The 21,575-nt window shown below is 34.1% G+C and overlaps 1 protein-coding gene across 1 annotated transcript in view; it reads left to right on the forward strand.

Annotated features, from left to right (window-relative positions):
- Positions 1-9,761, forward strand: part of LOC111633239 — a 16,722-nt gene extending 6,961 nt beyond the window's left edge. The window contains exon 2 of the mRNA XM_023377776.1: positions 7,877-9,761. Within this exon, the coding sequence (XP_023233544.1) occupies positions 7,883-8,572 (690 nt within the window). The 5' untranslated portion in view covers positions 7,877-7,882 and the 3' untranslated portion in view covers positions 8,573-9,761. The remainder of the gene's footprint in view (positions 1-7,876) is intronic.
- Positions 9,762-21,575: the final 11,814 nt, after the last annotated feature.

Consider the following 21,575-nt stretch of genomic DNA (forward strand, 5'->3'; position numbering starts at 1 on the left):
ATCAAATTATTAAAGTAAAACCTTACGTTACCGTCAGTGGCCGCTATTGACAGGTTTTACCGTAATTAATTATATTTATACACAATGCAACGAATTTTTACATGTTGATTAGTTAATTAAAAAACTAAAAAAATAATTTTAGTTAAAAGCTATATATATATATGTATATGTATATAACAGAAGCGTGAAGTGTAATTAATTATTAAATCCAATCATTCAAAATGTAGATATCCTCTTAAGGATTATCACCTTTCTCATTAATGTCCCATTGTACCTGCCATCTTGAAAGATAATGTCAAGGTGGCATTGGGAATTCAGTTGAATAATAGGAATATCTTTAAACAAAGTTCTCATTATGCTTCATTCGTCACACTTAATTGTTAAACAAATCATCACTTGAAGCACATATTGAAGAGTTACAAAATCATCTTTGTCACTAAGTAAATACAAAGATCTTCAATTATTATTTTATTTATTTTTCAATTAAACATTCGATTCCTGTACGCTTTGCAGCTTCGATCATTGTGTATACGTGTAGGAAATTAGCTCCAAGCGACGGTCACCTCCGAACGACGGACACTTTTTACAATTTTTGAAAGGTTTGACTAAATTTAATTACATTTATACACAATTATTACCACAGCTTCGAGAGTAATAAAAGTTAGGATGATAAAAGATATTATATACAGTAAAACCTGTACGAAACGGAACCTGAATAAAACGAAAACTTGCCTAAACAGAAGAAAATTCTTCGGAACGGAGCAATTTTTTTTATATGTGGAGAAATAATCTGTTCAAAACGGAAACCTGCCAAACCGGTATTATGGATTCCGGTTTACACAGGTTTTACTGCTTATAAATTTTACGATGATGAACTATCATCTTATTGGATTTCTTAAGTGTATTAATATATTATATACTTATCATTTGTATGAACTATTAATAGGTAATTTACTAATATATAGCGAAATTGTGCTTATCATCATTTATGCTTGCATTAATCATCATCTATGCATATGTTATGCATATTTATAGGAATAAGTTTAGGCCTATATAAATTCAGTGTTATGATGATAAGATTTAAGTTTATGAAAATATATGTTTATGTATGATATGTATGTGTAATAAATGATAGATATATTTTGAAAATTATATTATTAATAATCATCATCTTTTAATTTGATGATTTTAATTTTAGTGATATTATTTTATTAGGATTGTAGTTGTATATATATATATATATATATTGCATATAAATTTCAGAAATAAAATAAGCAATAAGTAGAAGAACGAAGCAGAAAAAAAGAAAGAAAGAAGAAAAAGAGCAAAGAAGAACGAAGAGCAAAGAACGAAAAGGAAGAGCAAAGAAGAACGAAGAAAAAGAGCAAAGAACAAAGAAAAAAAGAGCAAAGAACGAAGAGGAAGAGCAAAGAAGAACGAAGAAAAAAAGAGCAAAGAACGAAGAAGAAGAGCAAAGAAGAACGAAGAAAAAAAGAGCAAAGAACGAAGAGGAAGAGCAAAGAAGAACGAAGAAAAAGAGCAAAGAACGAAGAAAAAAAGAGCAAAGAAGAACGAAGAAAAAGAGCAAAGATCGAAGAAAAAAAGAGCAAAGAACGAAGAGGAAGAGCAAAGAAGGAAGAGGACAGAACGACGAGGTAAGAACAAAGAAAAAAAACTACTTTCTTCCTTCAAAAAAACAAGAAAATAAACGAATTAAATAAATTTTAAAAATAAGAACCAAAGACAAATTTTCGATTTTGTACGAATTTTTACAATAAAAATAAATAAATAAACTTTTTAAATTAATACTTTATACAATCAGACCTCGATACAACGGTCTCCTATATAGCATCACCCTTATACAGTGCCAATAAATGCTCATAAACGGATATTCATCATTAGTATATCTATAGTAGTATCCTTCGTTATCTCTGAATTGCTGGAATTTGCATTGCAAAGAACATTGCAATCACCATTAATTAAGTCACATTATTTTGAAATTCTCAAATCTCAAACTTTCGTTTAGATTTCATTATTATAAATAATGTTCGAGGCTTGAGACTCTTCGGTTTAGTGTCAATTTCAGAAACAAATGTGGTAGAGGTGGCGCTATTTAATTGTACAGGTAACCCCGCATNTTCTGTATATATAGTCAGTCTCTTTACTTGGCGCGGAGCCACTGCCATGACTTTCGATTAATAAAAGAGCCATTCGCAGGACAAATCGATTAAAGTCCATTAGTAAATCAAATTTAGTTTAAAAGGAATTTTAAAAAATAATGTATAATATTAATTTCTGTACATTTTGTTTTGTAAAGTTAATAATTATTATGGTTGTTGTAGTACTGAATATAAATAGTGTTATGTCGCCCCACATCATCGTTCCAATTATACGCGACGGAGCTTGCCTCTTTAGAGCAATATCCTTTGTTTTGTATGATACTTAAGTCATGGCTGAAGAAGTACGTGCAGAAATAGTGGCTTACGTGATGATTCACTGGGATGATTTTTCGATTATGTCAAATGATAGTAATGGAAATAATTATAGCAGTTCTGTCAAATACTTCGACGATATGTCGCGATTTCATACTTATGGAGGTTTATGCGAGTTAGCAGCAGCCGGACAAATATTTCTGTTAACTTTCGAAGTTTACTGCAATGGGGAACTGTATGAGGAATTTGGTGTAGAAGGGAGCTCCGTGAAGCGACTGCGTTTTAATTCTGTGCAAGACCTATCTCATGGGCATTTTGATGTTTATTTGCCTTATGAATATGAGTTGTAAACATCCATTTTTAATTCAGTTAAGTTTGATACAATACCCAGCTCTGAGAAGTACTAAAAACGTCGTGCTGGATTTACGAACGCAATTAGAAAAAACAACTCATACAAGCTGCTACTAAATACCAACAAATAGATCCGAAAGTTCATAGAGCAGCAGCAACTCATTACCAGCAAAATCATCCAGAGGTTCACAGAGCAGTCGTTCGTAGACATGAGCATAATAATCAAGGAAAATGAACGGAAAGGCGATTGCTTCCTTGGAAGATTAAAGCTTTTTCCGGGATGAAATATGACTCAGAGATGGTTTATGAAACCGATAAAATAGTATCCCTGGTCACTACGAGTCATAAATGCGTACATTGTAACGCCCTCAACTTTAAAGAAGAGGCACCTGGTATGTGCTGTAGCTCCGGTAAAGTGTGGTTTCTTGCTTTTTTGCCTCTCCTGAGCCGCTCGATAGTTTGCTCATGGACATCCTGAGTACATGCATTTTATGGACCGCATTAGGAAATACTGTATAATGCTTGCTTCCAAATGACTTCTTTTGGAGCGAAACAAGTTATAGAAAATGGATTTATGCCTACTTTCAAAGTGCAAGTTCAGGTGTATCACTTAATTGGTAGTCTGCAACCTTTACCTCAACAAAACCCTCAATTCTTACAGATTTATTTTGTTAGAGAGGATGAGAGACAGGCAGGTTTAAGATACAGCAACTTCACTGATGTGAAATAAGTCTGGTAAAACAATTACAGGCAATGTTGCACTACTATAACCCGTACAGTACATAAAAGACTTAAAAACTGCTCTTGGAAAAGTACCTCACAATTATAAAAACTTAGAAGTTGTAATTCACGCTGATAGGAAACCAGCTAATGCTCATAGAGGACGTTTTAATGCACCGACAGCAAACAAAGTAGCTCTGGTCATAGTTGGGCAGCAGTTTGAAAAACGAGATACCCCGCTTTTTTATGCAGCGAGAGTGTAGCGAAATGACGTCACGAGCAGTATTGGCCAATTAGAAACCAGTTTCAGTGTGTTCGCTGTAAAGCGCTTCTCGAGCGCTGCATAAAAAAACGCGAGGATATTGTATTACAAGGTCATGGTCAAAGTACAACAAATTACAACTTAGTGAAATGCGCCGTTCGTACGATGCATTGCAATACCCAATACTTTTCTGCCATGGTTACTCCATTGACGTCTCCCATATTGACACGTAAACAAAGTTACCTCTTCGAAAAACTGTTTCTGCAATGAACTTTTATTCTTACAGCATCATAGTCAGACAAACGGAAATCAACCATTTACTGTATTGTCGATCTCTCGTCAGTCAATACTTAGTTGATATGTACGCAAAAATTGAAACAGAGCGATTAAATTTTATCAGAAACAACCAGGGAGGGTTATTTCTATCAAATTGCAAAATCCGCGCAGGCGAAGCTGCGGATAACAGCTAGTCTATATATATTTAAAAATGAATGTTTGTCAGCTGTCCGTCTGTCCTTCATGCATTACTACACCATTTATCCGATTGCCATGAAACTTTGGGAAGTAGTTTAATACACTCCCGCGAAGGTTTCTGGCATAGTACATTTATTCTACGATAGATGGCGCGCGTGTATATGAGCATTTCATCGTGAGCATTTCAGCACCGTTAGGAGTTAAAACTTGAAATTTGGTACACAGTTAAGCCGGATGCACACGAGGCGCTGCAAGGAAAAGCGGTGTCGCGAACGCATCTTCGCAATCCGCGGCAATCCGCTTACATTTCGGCGCATGCGTTCAGTATTCAAGATGGCGAACGATACCGATATTGTCACTATCCACGTGTTTACAAGTTTTGATATGTACAGCTTGCTTTATTTAGTTAGAAGATTTTGTCGAAGATTCGAACGAAGATTTTGGATTAGAGATATTTTCTCGGATTTATAAAGAACTGGTGTACAAAATACGCTTATTCCTCGATAAAGAATACTATTTCGAGTAAGATTCGATTGTTTTGTTCTTTGAATTAAATTATATATGATTATTTAATTAGAATTTGTGTTAAATTCATTATCTTTCCTCTTTATTCTGATGTTAGTTATCTCGATAAAAAAGACTATTTCGAATATGATTCGTTTGTTTTCTCCTTTGAATTAAAATACACATGATTATTTAATTAGAATTTGTGTTAAATTCATTATCTTTCCTCTTTATTCTGATGTTAGTTATCTCGGTTAACCGCGTCGAACTTCCCGCCATTAAAACATCACGTAATTGTATTTTTTTACGTGACTACCGGACGAACTGTTATTGGCTGATAGAAGCGCGTCTTGGCGGCGCCGGGCTCATCTGCTAGTTATTTATAGTGTTTATTAAGATTTTTAGACCCTATAATGTGTAAGTATAAATTCTGTATAAAAATTTTATTATAATTTTAAATAAATAAATAAACTTTTTAAATTAATACTTTATACAATCAGACCTCGATACAACGGTCTCCTATATAGCATCACCCTTATACAGTGCCAATGAATGCTCATAAACGGATATTNTCTAATTTTATAGTCTAACACTAGGATCAAATAAGTTATCGTTATTTACCAGAGACACTTGAGAATAGTATCAATTCCACGTGTTAATTCCAAGATGCCACTGCAAAATGCCATGATGCGAATGTCACTAACTCGAAATTAGTCACCGAATAGCCAATACTTTTTTAAAATTAAGATTTAACTACAAATAGAAATAGTCACTATTTGTACATAGTTAATACATATATGAATTTGAGCATATAATATATTTACGAAAAATCCGTTATTTAGACTAGAATCATCGCTATTCGAAACTCGTCATCTCAGTCCACATTAAGTCGTGTTTGCATCTGTCACTGTGCCGTGTTTACCATTCACTTGACTGATCCAGAGGATCTCTTCATACTTCATTCCTTTCAATTTCGTTGTTGTTGGAGGAAATTTTCGATATCACCTTTTATACTCTTTTATACTTCCTCTTTGGTTTCCTAGAAAAGTCGCCCTATTAACTCTATTTCCGAGAATTTTCTACACCAAGAAATTTCCTGTCTCCTCAGAATATGAAGAGTTGAGCTGGTGAATTACAGTACTTCCTACCCTTTTGTGCCAGCTCCAATGAGTCTGCTACCCTATCTGTGGTGTTTATATCTTGAAAAACAGAATCTAAATTTACACTCAAGAAATCTGGTACTTAGTTTTGGCCTTCGAAATTTCGTAGGGATTTAACATTTTTATCTCCCTTTGCCATATCTCAAAAGTTTTAACTAATACTATCTATAGAAGAATAGAATCGAAAATTGAAGCAGAACTAAATGATACACAATTTGGATTTAGAAAGAACAAAGGAACTAGAGAGACCATTACATTAATTAGACTTATTGGAGAAAAAATGATTGAAAAAAACTGAGATCTTTATCTGTGCTTTGTGGACTATGAAAAGGCGTTTGAAAATGTTAATCACACAATTTTATTAGAAATACTTCAAAAAATTTGGAATAGATAAAAGGATAATTAAAATTATTCTCTTTTTATACAAAAATCAGAAAGCAATAATAAAAATTGATGAGGAAGAATCCAACTGGATAAGGGTGGGAAAAGGAGTGAGACAGGGATGCGGACTTTCGCCACTGTTATTTAATATTTACAGTGAGTGGATGATGCGAGAAACACTTGAGGATTTTAACGAAGGAGTGAAAATCAATGGATGCTTAATAATAAACAACATAAGATACGCTGACGACATAGTACTGCTGAGTGAAAGTAAAGAGGGATTACAGAAAATTCTGAATCGACTGTTCAAAACTGGATTGGAGAAATTCCATATGAAAATAAATGAAAAGAAGACAAAAGTAATGAAGGTTTCAAAGAAGGAAGATATGGAGGAATTCCAGATCATTCTGGGAAATAAGGAACTTGAAAGGGTTAAAAAGTTTGAATACCTGGGAAGCTGGATAACAAGTGATAATAGATGTAAAATGGAAATTAAAAGCAGAATTAATAAAGCAAAAGCTGCCTTTTATCAGATCTATCATATATTAACAAACAGAGGCCTTAACATAAAACTGAAAATAAAAATCCTAAGGACAATGATCTGGAGTGTACTAACATACGGATGTGAGGCATGGACTCTTACGCATGAAATGATGGAAAGAATTAACTCATTTGAAATGTGGTGCTTGAGAAAGATGCAAAGAATAAGTTGGACGGAGAAAATAACAAATGAGGAAGTTTTGGACAGGCTGGGCTTGAGGAGAAGGTTGCTTATAAATATCCAACAAAGAAAGGTACGATATGCTGGACATTTGGCTAGAGGATCAGGAGGACAACTACTAAAGACGGTGATTGAGGGACTGGTGGAGGGGACAAGACCTAGAGGAAGACCCCGAAAGACTTGGAGAGATAACATCAAAGACTGGACTGGAAAGGATTTAAGAGATGCCTGGAATAGAGAAACCTGGAGAGGACTAGTTCATCAAATGCAATCTGTAGAGAGGATGCCACTGGATAGATAGATATCCCTTTGAAGCATAAGAGCACAGATAAGTAAAAACTGCTCAATAAAATGCATTTTGGGGAAATTAACTCTCTATTTCTTGGCACTAACAGTAAGTGAGATGGCATAATTCCGAAGGTATATTGTTAGATTGATTATGTAGATAGCGAAAGATCTATTCACATCAATTTTTGGCGTTATATCAAGGGTTGACTGTGTGTTCACTATTATACTTGATTTAAAAGATTGAATACATAGACAAGGATTCATCTTGTTAAACAATTAACTGTTAAATCACGGAATGTGAAAGACATGAGCACCATTTCTTCTCACACATGTTAACACTTCTGATGTTATACACGTATTACAGATGTGTTCTTTCCAATGATCTGTGTTTTATAGGATAACTTTTGAATCAACCTGTACAAATAAAACTAATTAGTATTATAAGTTGTATAAGTTTTCAGTTTTGTAGGAATGCAGGATTAATTTGTAGTTAATTTTCTAAATTTAGGATTAATTAATATTATTTAATATATGATAACATGTTTAAATGCATGATTGAATATTGTAATATTTTATTTTTCAGGTAAACATGCCTCTGCCACGACATCATAGAAACCTTCGAAGAAATCCTTGGTATAGAGGATATATGCCATATTCCTATGTTCCTCCATATAGACTGGCATCCTATGGTTGTTCTGTGTGCCTGTTGGGTTTCGGAATAGTTTTACTAATTGGCGGAATAATACCAATGATCTTAAGTAAACATGGTGATGAATTGTTTAAAGCGGATGACGACCCCAGATTTCAAGATGACTTTTTTAAGAAAGGAAGAGAAGATAAAGATTCCCGTACTAAGAAAATAACTGATATAGTTTATATAGTTGGTTTAGTTCTTACTTGTATCGGTGCTGTATTCATTATCTCTTCCTTTTTTATATGCATTTTTGCAAAATGTCACATGATTAAGCAAACTAGAAGACGCAAGAATTTAGCTACTGCAACACCACTGAACAGACGACCTCCATCTCCTGGATATTATCCACACCAGCCACTCCCTTCATCTGGATATTATCCACCACATCCATCCCCTTCATCTGGACATTATCCACAACAGCCATCCCCTTCATCTGGATATTATCCACAACAACCACCACCTCCATCTTATTCATATCCTCAACAATATACCCTGGTGCCACAGCAACCTGTAGATGCTTTCCAATCTCAACAGACCGCTCCAACTAGTACTTATCTGCATCCATCAACTGAACAATCCGTCTGAAACATAAAGAAAATAATACTGAATTTAGGATAAATTCCGAATTGCAGATATCTACTATCGGTAATTCATCAACAGTTGATTTCAAAGAGGAACAAAATTATACTTTCCGAATTTCAATTTTTATATAATTTTTACATGTATTTGTGTATATAGTATTTTACGATTATTAGCAAATATGATACATTTGATATAAAGATTATATATTAAAAATATTTTTTATACGCGAAGAAAATTTATTTACTTATCTCACGGATAAGTAAATAAATTAGTTTTGAATTAACAATTTTTCGTTTCGATGCAATTTTATCCTTAGAAACATAAAATTAATTAAGTGATTAAAATAAAATTGCTCTATTGAAAACGCCCTTGAACTTTAACCTATCGACCCGGAAGTTTTGTCAGTATCTCGCTGATAACGAGAGAGGCCTAAATATAAAATTTGAGCTTTCTAGATCCAATAATTTTTCTCTAGAAACGTCTCCAATGCCGGAAGAAAAGAAGAAAATGCAGCTTTTTGGAGATTTTTGCACTTTTTGAATGCTTATATTTTGGCAACCCTTTTATAGAAAAATCTGAAATTTTACAAACCATTTAAGAAATTAACTATCTTTCGAACGAGATATTCAGATTTACTATAGGCGTTTGGGGGACGGAGAAACCGACCCCCGAAAATCGGCAACTCTGATTTCTGTATATATAGTCAGTCTCTTTACTTGGCGCGGAGCCACTGCCATGACTTTCGATTAATAAAAGAGCCATTCGCAGGACAAATCGATTAAAGTCCATTAGTAAATCAAATTTAGTTTAAAAGGAATTTTAAAAAATAATGTATAATATTAATTTCTGTACATTTTGTTTTGTAAAGTTAATAATTATTATGGTTGTTGAAGTACTGAATATAAATAGTGTTATGTCGCCCCACACCATCGTTCCAATTATACGCGACGGAGCTTGCCTCTTTAGAGCAATATCCTTTGTTTTGTATGATACTTAAGTCATGGCCGAAGAAGTACGTGCAGAAATAGTGGCTTACGTGATGATTCACTGGGATGATTTTTCGATTATGTCAAATGATAGTAATGGAAATAATTATAGCAGTTCTGTCAAATACTTCGACGATATGTCGCGATTTCATACTTATGGAGGTTTATGCGAGTTAGCAGCAGCCGGACAAATATTTCTGTTAACTTTCGAAGTTTACTGCAATGGGGAACTGTATGAGGAATTTGGTGTAGAAGGGAGCTCCGTGAAGCGACCGCGTTTTAATTCTATGCAAGACCTATCTCATGGGCATTTTGATGTTTATTTGCCTTATGAATAAGAGTTGTAAACATCCATTTTTAATTCAGTTAAGTTTGATACAATACCCAGCTCTGAGAAGTACTAAAAACGTCGTGCTGGATTTACGAACGCAATTAGAAAAAACAACTCATACAAGCTGCTACTAAATACCAACAAATAGATCCGAAAGTTCATAGAGCAGCAGCAACTCATTACCAGCAAAATCATCCAGAGGTTCACAGAGCAGTCGTTCGTAGACATGAGCATAATAATCAAGGAAAATGAACGGAAGATTATTCCATGGAAGATTAAAGCGTTTTCCGTGATGAAATATGACTCAGAGATGGTTTATGAAACCGATAAAATAGTATCCCTGGTCACTATGAGTCATAAATGCGTACACTGTAACGCCCTCAACCTTAAAGAAGAGGCACCTGGTATGTGCTGTAGCGCCGGTAAAGTGTGGTTTCTTGCTTTTTTGCCTCTCTCTGAGCTGCTCGATAATTTGCTCATGGACATCCCGAGTACATGCATTTTATGGACCGCATTAGGAAATATAATGCTTGCTTCCAAATGACTTCTTTTGGAGCGAAACAAGTTATAGAAGATGGATTTATGCCTACTTTCAAAGTGCAAGTTCAGGTGTATCACTTAATTGGTAGTCTGCAACCTTTACCTCAACAAAACCCTCAATTCTTACAGATTTATTTTGTTAGAGAGGATGAGAGACAGGCAAGTTTAAGATGCAGTAACTTCACTGATGTGAAATAAGTCTGGTAAAACAATTACAGGCAATGTTGCACTACTATAACCCGTACAGTACATAAAAGACTTAAAAACTGCTCTTGGAAAAGTGCCACACAATTGTAAAAACTTAGAAGTTGTAATTCACGCTGATAGGAAACCAGCCAATGCTCATAGAGGACGTTTTAATGCTCCGACAGCAAACGAAGTAGCTCTGGTCATAGCCGTGGATAACAGCTAGTCTATATATATTTAAAAATGGATGTTTGTCAGTCTGTCCGTCTGTCCTTCATGTATTACTACACCATTTATCCGATTGCCATGAAACTTTGGGAAGTTGTTTAATACACTTCCGGGAAGGTTTCTGGCATAGTACTGTACATTTATCCTACGATAGATGGCGTGCGTGTATACGAGAATTTCATCGTGAGCATTTCAGCACGATTAGGAGTTGAAACTTGAAATTTGGTACACAGTTAAGCCGGATGCACGCACGCGGCGCGGCAAGGAAAAGCGGTGTCGCGAACGCATCTTCGCCGCGCGGCGGCAATCCGCTTACATTTCGGCGCATGCGTTCAATATTCAAGATGGCGAACGATACCGATATTGTCACTATCCACGTGTTTACAAATTTTGTTTTGTACGGCTTGCTTTATTTAGTTAAAAGATTTTGTCGAAGATTCGAACGAAGATTTTGGATTAGAGATATTTTCTCGGATTGATAAAGAACTGGTGTACAAAATACGCTTATTCCTCGATAAAGAATACTATTTCGAGTAAGATTCGGTTGTTTTGTTCTTTGAATTAAATTATATATGATTATTTGTGTAGAATGTGTGTTAAATTTATTAACTTTCCTCTTTATTCTGATGTTAGTTATCTCGGTTAACCGCATCGAACTTTCCGCCATTAAAACACCACGTAATTGTATTTTCTCACGTGACTACCGGACGAACTGTTATTGGCTGATAGAAGCGCGTCTTGGCGGTGCCGGGCTCATCTGCTAGTTATTTATAGTGTTTATTAAGATTTTTAGACCCTATAATGTGTAAGTATAAATTCTGTATAAAAATTTTATTATAATTTTAAATAAATAAATAAACTTTTTAAATTAATACTTTATACAATCAGACCTCGATACAACGGTCTCCTATATAGCATCACCCTTATACAGTGCCAATGAATGCTCATAAACGGATATTCATCATTAGTATATCTATAGTAGTATCCTTCGTTATCTCTGAATTGCTGGAATTTGCATTGCAAAGAACATTGCAATCACCATTAATTAAGTCACATTATTTTGAAATTCTCAAATCTCAAACTTTCGTTTAGATTTCATTATTATAAATAATGTTCGAGGCTTGAGACTCTTCGGTTTAGTGTCAATTTCAGAAACAAATGTGGTAGAGGTGGCGCTATTTAATTGTACAGGTAACCCCGCATAACACGGGAGTTACGTTCCAAAATATTGCCGTGTTATGCGAATTCATGTTATACGAAACAAAGAACTGGTGCGAAAAGGGGGAGTTAGGTTCCAAAAATTAAAAAAACATGCTATTAAATCCTTATTATAATCGGATTTATTATTCATTTTTTTCATAGGTAAATATACTTATTTATTATTTAAGTAAATATTTTACTAGAGGATTATTCATCCTATATGATGATCTTAGCATGAGCATCATCAACTGGTAACAGTTTTTGGGTGCGTTTATTAATAGCGGTCGCTCTGCAATGGGAGTGCGCTGCTGTTTGTAGGCATTTAGGAACGATGATGAGAGAAAGATGGCGGTGCCCACACTATCGATAGTATCGTGATGGAGGAATCTATAATTCTAAAATGAGCTTTTAGAGGCAAAAGAAGGGTTTCAATTGTAAAATTTAACCATTAAATGGATTATTTGTTGAAAGAACATTCAAAGTAGCCACGAAAACAATTCGAATGCTCGCGTAGAGTTACGCGGATGTATAAAAGAACGCATCCTTTATTACATATCATGTTGTACGAGGGTTTTACCCAATCCCTGAACCGTGTTAGAGTGAACCTGTGCTATAAAAGCACTGTGTTATACGGGGATGTTCCCAATTCTCGAACCGTGTTAGAATGAATCGGTGCTGTAGAAGTGCCGTGTTATACGGGGGGGGTTACCTGTATATCAGCCATTAACAAGTTTAGGCCACAAACGTAGATACGAGCTAGAATATACTACATAGAGAGGCTGTGACCATGGTTACAACGCTGTTGGTGACAATTACGGGTACTATAAACGAGTTAGAATATTCTAGCTCGTTGCCTTTACACAACACAAATACCACGCTTCTTGACTAAAATAAAAATGGCGGATGTGTATTGAATTTTCCTGAAACATGGCATCTCTTCAGTCACTCAATGTAGTATATTCTAGCTCGTTGCAGAATACTTTATATATATAATTTTCAGACAATTTCAACGCGCAATTTATTTCGTATTGTTTATAAGCGCGAGGAAACCACATGTGACGTAACTTTACGTAATTTATTATCATTTTAGGGCATGTAATTTATGCAAAATTGTTAAATTTTTAATAATAAGTTTTCTTAGATAAACCATATAATATTTTATTAATGCTTCTATTATATTTCATGCAATAAATTTAAAACACAAAAAGATATAATATTGATAAATTTTGACGTCATCGGAAAATGCTGTTTCGCTAAATCAATAGTGCACTCTCTATTCTTAAATTTACATAAATAATTTGGAGATTTTCGCAATAAAATCATCCAATTACTGAAATAATTTATTTGTATCACTTATTCACTCTGGACATTTGATTTTAATATGTAATTATCAGCACTTAAGTATCATTTATATTAGTATTGAATGGATTTATTATGCTATTTAGAACTATAAAATTTATTCGTTTGTTAATGTTTGTTTACATCGAGGTTAAATGGTTACTTAGCGACTGTTTGATCGACTGTTACAAACAAGAGAACGTACCAAGGAAGGTCAATGTAAAATTTCTTAATATCATATACAAAAGAATATTTTATTATTTGTGCATTCTTCTATATTGTCTGAAATTTTTGACATTCCCTTTTGCTGTTTTGTGTCTTCAAGGTGAAATTAATAAGAAATATTTTTATAATTTATATAACATTTCATGCATTCAAAACTACACTAGAACTCTAACAGTGTTATATGCGAATCCTTGTCGATATCAGTTGTTTTATGAAAAACTGAGTTGATTTAATAATTGAAGGCATTTAAAAAGTCTTGGACTGATGAAAATTTGCAATAATTTCGTAATAATATTCTCTTTGTTGTGATAGACGTATTCAATTGTATTTAATATACTTCCTATTGTGATGAATATGTATGGACAAAACCTTGCGTGCTGTAAAAATATTTACGCGATGTGACCTTACAAAAAAAAACGTTATGAATATTGATTGTTTTTCATTGTCTGGAACAACTTTTTCCTTTATTGCTGCAATTATTGTAAGGAAGTAAAGTAAAAATAAGGCGAACTAAAGTCCTCGCGTCATTTTCTCGAAAATATTTTTGGAAGAACACCCGAGAAAATATTTTGTTTCCTTAACTTAATGAATGTCTTATGAACAGTATTTGTGACGTGATCAGTTTAATGTTTATTTGTAAAACGTGACTTCATCGATTCTTGGTTTACCAATCAGAATTAATGTATATAATATTCTATTTTTAAATATTTTATGAGAAATTTTATTTCTCATAAAATAGCGAGTTCTTCTCACTCAAAATTATTGAAGAATTTTTGTATATAAAAATCTATTTGTCAACTATATTAGATATAATGAAGAACGATTGCTTAATCTTAAAATAAGATAAATCTATAAGGTAAGTCAAATCTTTCATGTATTATGTGCTTACAAAGGACGATATTTAAAAATTAAGGATTGAAAATTATTGTTAAAGATAATCTTAATCGATAAGATATTGACTCTTTATAGAATCCGTTCTTGTAGATACTAAGGGATCTTTTTCTTCCGTGCATACCATGAATTATTTCGTCTCTTATCGTACTGTTCAAACTAATGCCTTTTTTTCTAGGCCTATCTAAGGTTCAGCCAGGCCCACAACGGGACGGTCTGGCGGTGAGGGACAGCGCTCGATATACCTGAGATAGACCGCCCATGAAAAATTCTTGGGGTTTTTCACTCGGTTTTTGATCCTGATCTCTTATAGCTATAGGTATATCTTAATAATTAACAGATTTCTTATTGTAGGTCTGGTCGAACCCACGATAGACATGGAACTAATAGGGTCAACTTGTCGTTCTGGGGAGATAAACAATAACTTTACTAAACACTTTAGAGATTATATGTCGTTAAACTGATTAAATGCTAATGATTTAAATGCTTTCCATTATGGATATGGCAAATATTCTCTTAAAAAAAAGTCTTTTCATGCATATTGTAGGTATTTTCAGGCCTACAATGGGTCGTTTTGGCCAGGGATCGGTCCCACATGTATGAGCTAACCCGCTCAGTAAAACTTTTGTCTTACCTGTGACAGAGTGAACACTTGAACACTGATAACTGGTTTGTTTTACATTTAAGTAATCTAATAAATGAATTAATTTTATAACCTTGAACATTAAATTAAAATTTATATTCTTTAATTTAATAATTTTTTTGAAAAATTTTAAACAAAATAAAGAAAATTTTATATAAAGCTGTATCATTCTTTAATTATTTTTCTCTCGTTTTAAATTTACATTCTTGAGAACGAATTAAAACAAAATGACCTTAGCATAACATTTAAAAATATTACATACAATTGCAATTTTTTTATTACTGTTTTCAATACAAAAAATTATATAATAAACTGTTTTTTGTAAATCAATTTTTCCTTCTGAAGATAAAAAAATATAAGAAGAAAACTTGGTTTACGTTTAATTAAAATTTACGTACGAGGTTTACTAATACAACATTATTCGTTGATATTAGTTCAGCTGCATTGATTTTTATTTACCAATGATAATTTCTATATATAATTCCATATTTAATAAGCACAGTTTCATATTTTAAATATGCCTGAAGAATTTCTGCATTTGAAATCTATTAAATCTAAATCAATTTCAAGATTAACCTGTAAAACGATGATTAAAAAGTAAGGTAAATTTATCTTTTATGCTTAATAAAAATAGCTTAATATTTTAAATATTAAACTATTTAATACTTTATTCTCAAGAATAATTAATTTACTATGTTTCTATCTCTGCAATATCACATTCAAATACTCTATCTAGTCTTACCAATATCTTTAGAAGAGAGAATTTGTTTTTCTTTTATTAACTTTCTTTAGCCATATTTTCTTTGAACTTATTAAATAATAACCTATAAATTAACAAGAAGAATGTTTATACAAGATGGACAGTCTTTTTAATTATGGGTGTCAAGAGTTGCCTGCCTTGGTTCATGCTATGAATACATTGGCATTATACTGTAATACAGAATAGAACNAACAAGTGATAATAGATGTAAAATGGAAATTAAAAGCAGAATTAATAAAGCAAAAGCTGCCTTTTATCAAATTTATCATATATTAACAAACAGAGGCCTTAACATAAAACTAAAAATAAAGATCCTAAGGGCAATGATCTGGAGTGTACTAACATACGGATGCGAAGCATGGACTCTTACGCATGAAATGATGGAAAGAATTAACTCATTTGAAATGTGGTGCCTGAGAAAGATGCAAAGAATAAATTGGACGGAAAAAATAACAAATGTGGAAGTTTTAGGCAGGCTGGTCTTGAGGAGAAGGTTGCTTATAAATATCCAACAAAGAAAGGTACGATATGCTGGACATTTGGCTAGAGGATCATGAGGACAACTACTAAAGACGGTGATTGAGGGACTGGTGGAGGAGACAAGACCTAGAGGAAGACCCCGAAAGACTTGGAGAGATAACATCAAAGACTGGACTGGAAAGGATTTAAGAGATGCCTGGAATAGAGAAACCTGGAGAGGACTAGTTCATCAAATGCAATCTGTAGAGAGGATGCCACTGGATAGATAGATATCCCTTTGAAGCATAAGAGCACAGATAAGTAAAAACTGCTCAATAAAATGCATTTTGGGGAAATTAACTCTCTATTTCTTGGCACTAACAGTAAGTGAGATGGCATAATTCCGAAGGTATATTGTTAGATTGATTATGTAGATAGCGAAAGATCTATTCACATCAATTTTTGGCGTTATATCAAGGGTTGACTGTGTGTTCACTATTATACTTGATTTAAAAGATTGAATACATAGACAAGGATTCATCTTGTTAAACAATTAACTGTTAAATCACGGAATGTGAAAGACATGAGCACCATTTCTTCTCACACATGTTAACACTTCTGATGTTATACACGTATTACAGATGTGTTCTTTCCAATGATCTGTGTTTTATAGGATAACTTTTGAATCAACCTGTACAAATAAAACTAATTAGTATTATAAGTTGTATAAGTTTTCAGTTTTGTAGGAATGCAGGATTAATTTGTAGTTAATTTTCTAAATTTAGGATTAATTAATATTATTTAATATATGATAACATGTTTAAATGCATGATTGAATATTGTAATATTTTATTTTTCAGGTAAACATGCCTCTGCCACGACATCATAGAAACCTTCGAAGAAATCCTTGGTATAGAGGATATATGCCATATTCCTATGTTCCTCCATATAGACTGGCATCCTATGGTTGTTCTGTGTGCCTGTTGGGTTTCGGAATAGTTTTACTAATTGGCGGAATAATACCAATGATCTTAAGTAAACATGGTGATGAATTGTTTAAAGCGGATGACGACCCCAGATTTCAAGATGACTTTTTTAAGAAAGGAAGAGAAGATAAAGATTCCCGTACTAAGAAAATAACTGATATAGTTTATATAGTTGGTTTAGTTCTTACTTGTATCGGTGCTGTATTCATTATCTCTTCCTTTTTTATATGCATTTTTGCAAAATGTCACATGATTAAGCAAACTAGAAGACGCAAGAATTTAGCTACTGCAACACCACTGAACAGACGACCTCCATCTCCTGGATATTATCCACACCAGCCACTCCCTTCATCTGGATATTATCCACCACATCCATCCCCTTCATCTGGACATTATCCACAACAGCCATCCCCTTCATCTGGATATTATCCACAACAACCACCACCTCCATCTTATTCATATCCTCAACAATATACCCTGGTGCCACAGCAACCTGTAGATGCTTTCCAATCTCAACAGACCGCTCCAACTAGTACTTATCTGCATCCATCAACTGAACAATCCGTCTGAAACATAAAGAAAATAATACTGAATTTAGGATAAATTCCGAATTGCAGATATCTACTATCGGTAATTCATCAACAGTTGATTTCAAAGAGGAACAAAATTATACTTTCCGAATTTCAATTTTTATATAATTTTTACATGTATTTGTGTATATAGTATTTTACGATTATTAGCAAATATGATACATTTGATATAAAGATTATATATTAAAAATATTTTTTATACGCGAAGAAAATTTATTTACTTATCTCACGGATAAGTAAATAAATTAGTTTTGAATTAACAATTTTTCGTTTCGATGCAATTTTATCCTTAGAAACATAAAATTAATTAAGCGATTAAAATAAAATTGCTCTATTGAAAACGCCCTTGAACTTTAACCTATCGACCCGGAAGTTTTGACAGTATCTCGCTGATAACGAGAGAGGCCTAAATATAAAATTTGAGCTTTCTAGATCCAGTAATTTTTCTCTAGAAACGTCTCCAATGCCGGAAGAAAAGACGAAAATACAGCTTTTTGGAGATTTTTGCACTTTTTGAATGCTTATATTTTGGCAACCCTTTTATAGAAAAATCTGAAATTTTACAAACTATCTAAGAAATTAACTATCTTTCGAACGAGATATTCAGACTTGCTATAGGCGTTTGGGGGACGGAGAAACCGACCCCCGAAAATCGGCAACTCTGATTCCTGTATATATAGTCAGTCTCTTTACTTGGCGCGGAGCCACTGCCATGACTTTCGATTAATAAAAGAGCCATTCGCAGGACAAATCGATTAAAGTCCATTAGTAAATCAAACTTAGTTTAAAAGGAATTTTAAAAAATAATGTATAATATTAATTTCTGTACATTTTGTTTTGTAAAGTTAATAATTATTATGGTTGTTGTAGTACTGAATATAAATAGTGTTATGTCGCCCCACATCATCGTTCCAATTATACGCGACGGAGCTTGCCTCGTTAGAACAATATCCTTTGTTTTGTATGATACTTAAGTCATGGCTGAAGAAGTACGTGAAGAAATAGTGGCTTACGTGATGAGTCACTGGGATGATTTTTCGATTATGTCAAATGATAGTAATGGAAATAATTATAGCAGTTCTGTCAAATACTTCGACGATATGTCGCGATTTCATACTTATGGAGGTTTATGCGAGTTAGCAGCAGCCAGACAAATATTTCTGTTAACTTTCGAAGTTTACTGCAATGGGGAACTATATGAGAAATTTGGTGTAGAAGGGAGCTCCGTGAAGCGACTGCGTTTTAATTCTGTGCAAGACCTATCTCATGGGCATTTTGATGTTTATTTGCCTTATGAAGATGAGTTGTAAACATCCATTTTTAATTCAGTTAACTTTGATACAATACCCAGCTCTGAGAAGTACTAAAAACGTCGTGCTAGATTTACGAACCCAATTAGAAAAAACAACTCATACAAGCTGCTACTAAATACCAACAAATAAATCCGAAAGTTCATAGAGCAGCAGCAACTCATTACCAGCAAAATCATCCAGAGGTTCACAGAGCAGTCGTTCGTAGACATGAGCATAATAATCAAGGAAAATGAACGGAAAGGCGATTGCTTCCTTGGAAGATTAAAGCTTTTTCCGGGATGAAATATGACTCAGAGATGGTTTATGAAACCGATAAAATAGTATCCCTGGTCACTACGAGTCATAAATGCGTACATTGTAACGCCCTCAACTTTAAAGAAGAGGCACCTGGTATGTGCTGTAGCTCCGGTAAAGTGTGGTTTCTTGCTTTTTTGCCTCTCCTGAGCCGCTCGATAGTTTGCTCATGGACATCCTGAGTACATGCATTTTATGGACCGCATTAGGAAATACTGTATAATGCTTGCTTCCAAATGACTTCTTTTGGAGCGAAACAAGTTATAGAAAATGGATTTATGCCTACTTTCAAAGTGCAAGTTCAGGTGTATCACTTAATTGGTAGTCTGCAACCTTTACCTCAACAAAACCCTCAATTCTTACAGATTTATTTTGTTAGAGAGGATGAGAGACAGGCAGGTTTAAGATACAGCAACTTCACTGATGTGAAATAAGTCTGGTAAAACAATTACAGGCAATGTTGCACTACTATAACCCGTACAGTACAGTACATAAAATACTTAAAAACTGCTCTTGGAAAAGTACCTCACAATTATAAAAACTTAGAAGTTGTAATTCACGCTGATAGGAAACCAGCTAATGCTCATAGAGGACGTTTTAATGCACCGACAGCAAACAAAGTAGCTCTGGTCATAGTTGGGCAGCAGTTTGAAAAACGAGATACCCCGCTTTTTTATGCAGCGAGAGTGTAGCGAAATGACGTCACGAGCAGTATTGGCCAATTAGAAACCAGTTTCAGTGTGTTCGCTGTAAAGCGCTTCTCGAGCGCTGCATAAAAAAACGCGAGGATATTGTATTACAAGGTCATGGTCAAAGTACAACAAATTACAACTTAGTGAAATGCGCCGTTCGTACGATGCATTGCAATACCCAATACTTTTCTGCCATGGTTACTCCATTGACGTCTCCCATATTGACACGTAAACAAAGTTACCTCTTCGAAAAACTGTTTCTGCAATGAACTTTTATTCTTACAGCATCATAGTCAGACAAACGGAAATCAACCATTTACTGTATTGTCGATCTCTCGTCAGTCAATACTTAGTTGATATGTACGCAAAAATTGAAACAGAGCGATTAAATTTTATCAGAAACAACCAGGGAGGGTTATTTCTATCAAATTGCAAAATCCGCGCAGGCGAAGCTGCGGATAACAGCTAGTCTATATATATTTAAAAATGAATGTTTGTCAGCTGTCCGTCTGTCCTTCATGCATTACTACACCATTTATCCGATTGCCATGAAACTTTGGGAAGTAGTTTAATACACTCCCGCGAAGGTTTCTGGCATAGTACATTTATTCTACGATAGATGGCGCGCGTGTATATGAGCATTTCATCGTGAGCATTTCAGCACCGTTAGGAGTTAAAACTTGAAATTTGGTACACAGTTAAGCCGGATGCACACGAGGCGCTGCAAGGAAAAGCGGTGTCGCGAACGCATCTTCGCAATCCGCGGCAATCCGCTTACATTTCGGCGCATGCGTTCAGTATTCAAGATGGCGAACGATACCGATATTGTCACTATCCACGTGTTTACAAGTTTTGATATGTACAGCTTGCTTTATTTAGTTAGAAGATTTTGTCGAAGATTCGAACGAAGATTTTGGATTAGAGATATTTTCTCGGATTTATAAAGAACTGGTGTACAAAATACGCTTATTCCTCGATAAAGAATACTATTTCGAGTAAGATTCGATTGTTTTGTTCTTTGAATTAAATTATATATGATTATTTGTTTAGAATTTGTTTTAAATTTGTTATCCTTTCCTCTTTATTCTGATTTTAATTATCTCGGTTAACCGCCTCGAACTTTCCGCCATTAAAACACCACGTGATTGTATTTTCTCACGTGACTACGAGACAAACTGTTATTGGCTGATAGAAACGCGTCTTGGCGGCGTTGCCGCAAAAGATAGAATTCAACCAACTTTTGCGGCACGAGAAAAGCGGCACAAAATCGACTTCTGCGGCGAGAAAAAGTGACGTCATTCTGCCGCTTTTCCTTGCCGCGCCGCATGTGTGCATCCGGCTTTA

The sequence above is a fragment of the Centruroides sculpturatus genome, unplaced genomic scaffold (genome assembly GCF_000671375.1).
Source record: "Centruroides sculpturatus isolate CEXI.00-Female unplaced genomic scaffold, Cexi_2.0 scaffold818, whole genome shotgun sequence".
NCBI lineage: Eukaryota > Metazoa > Arthropoda > Arachnida > Scorpiones > Buthidae > Centruroides > Centruroides sculpturatus.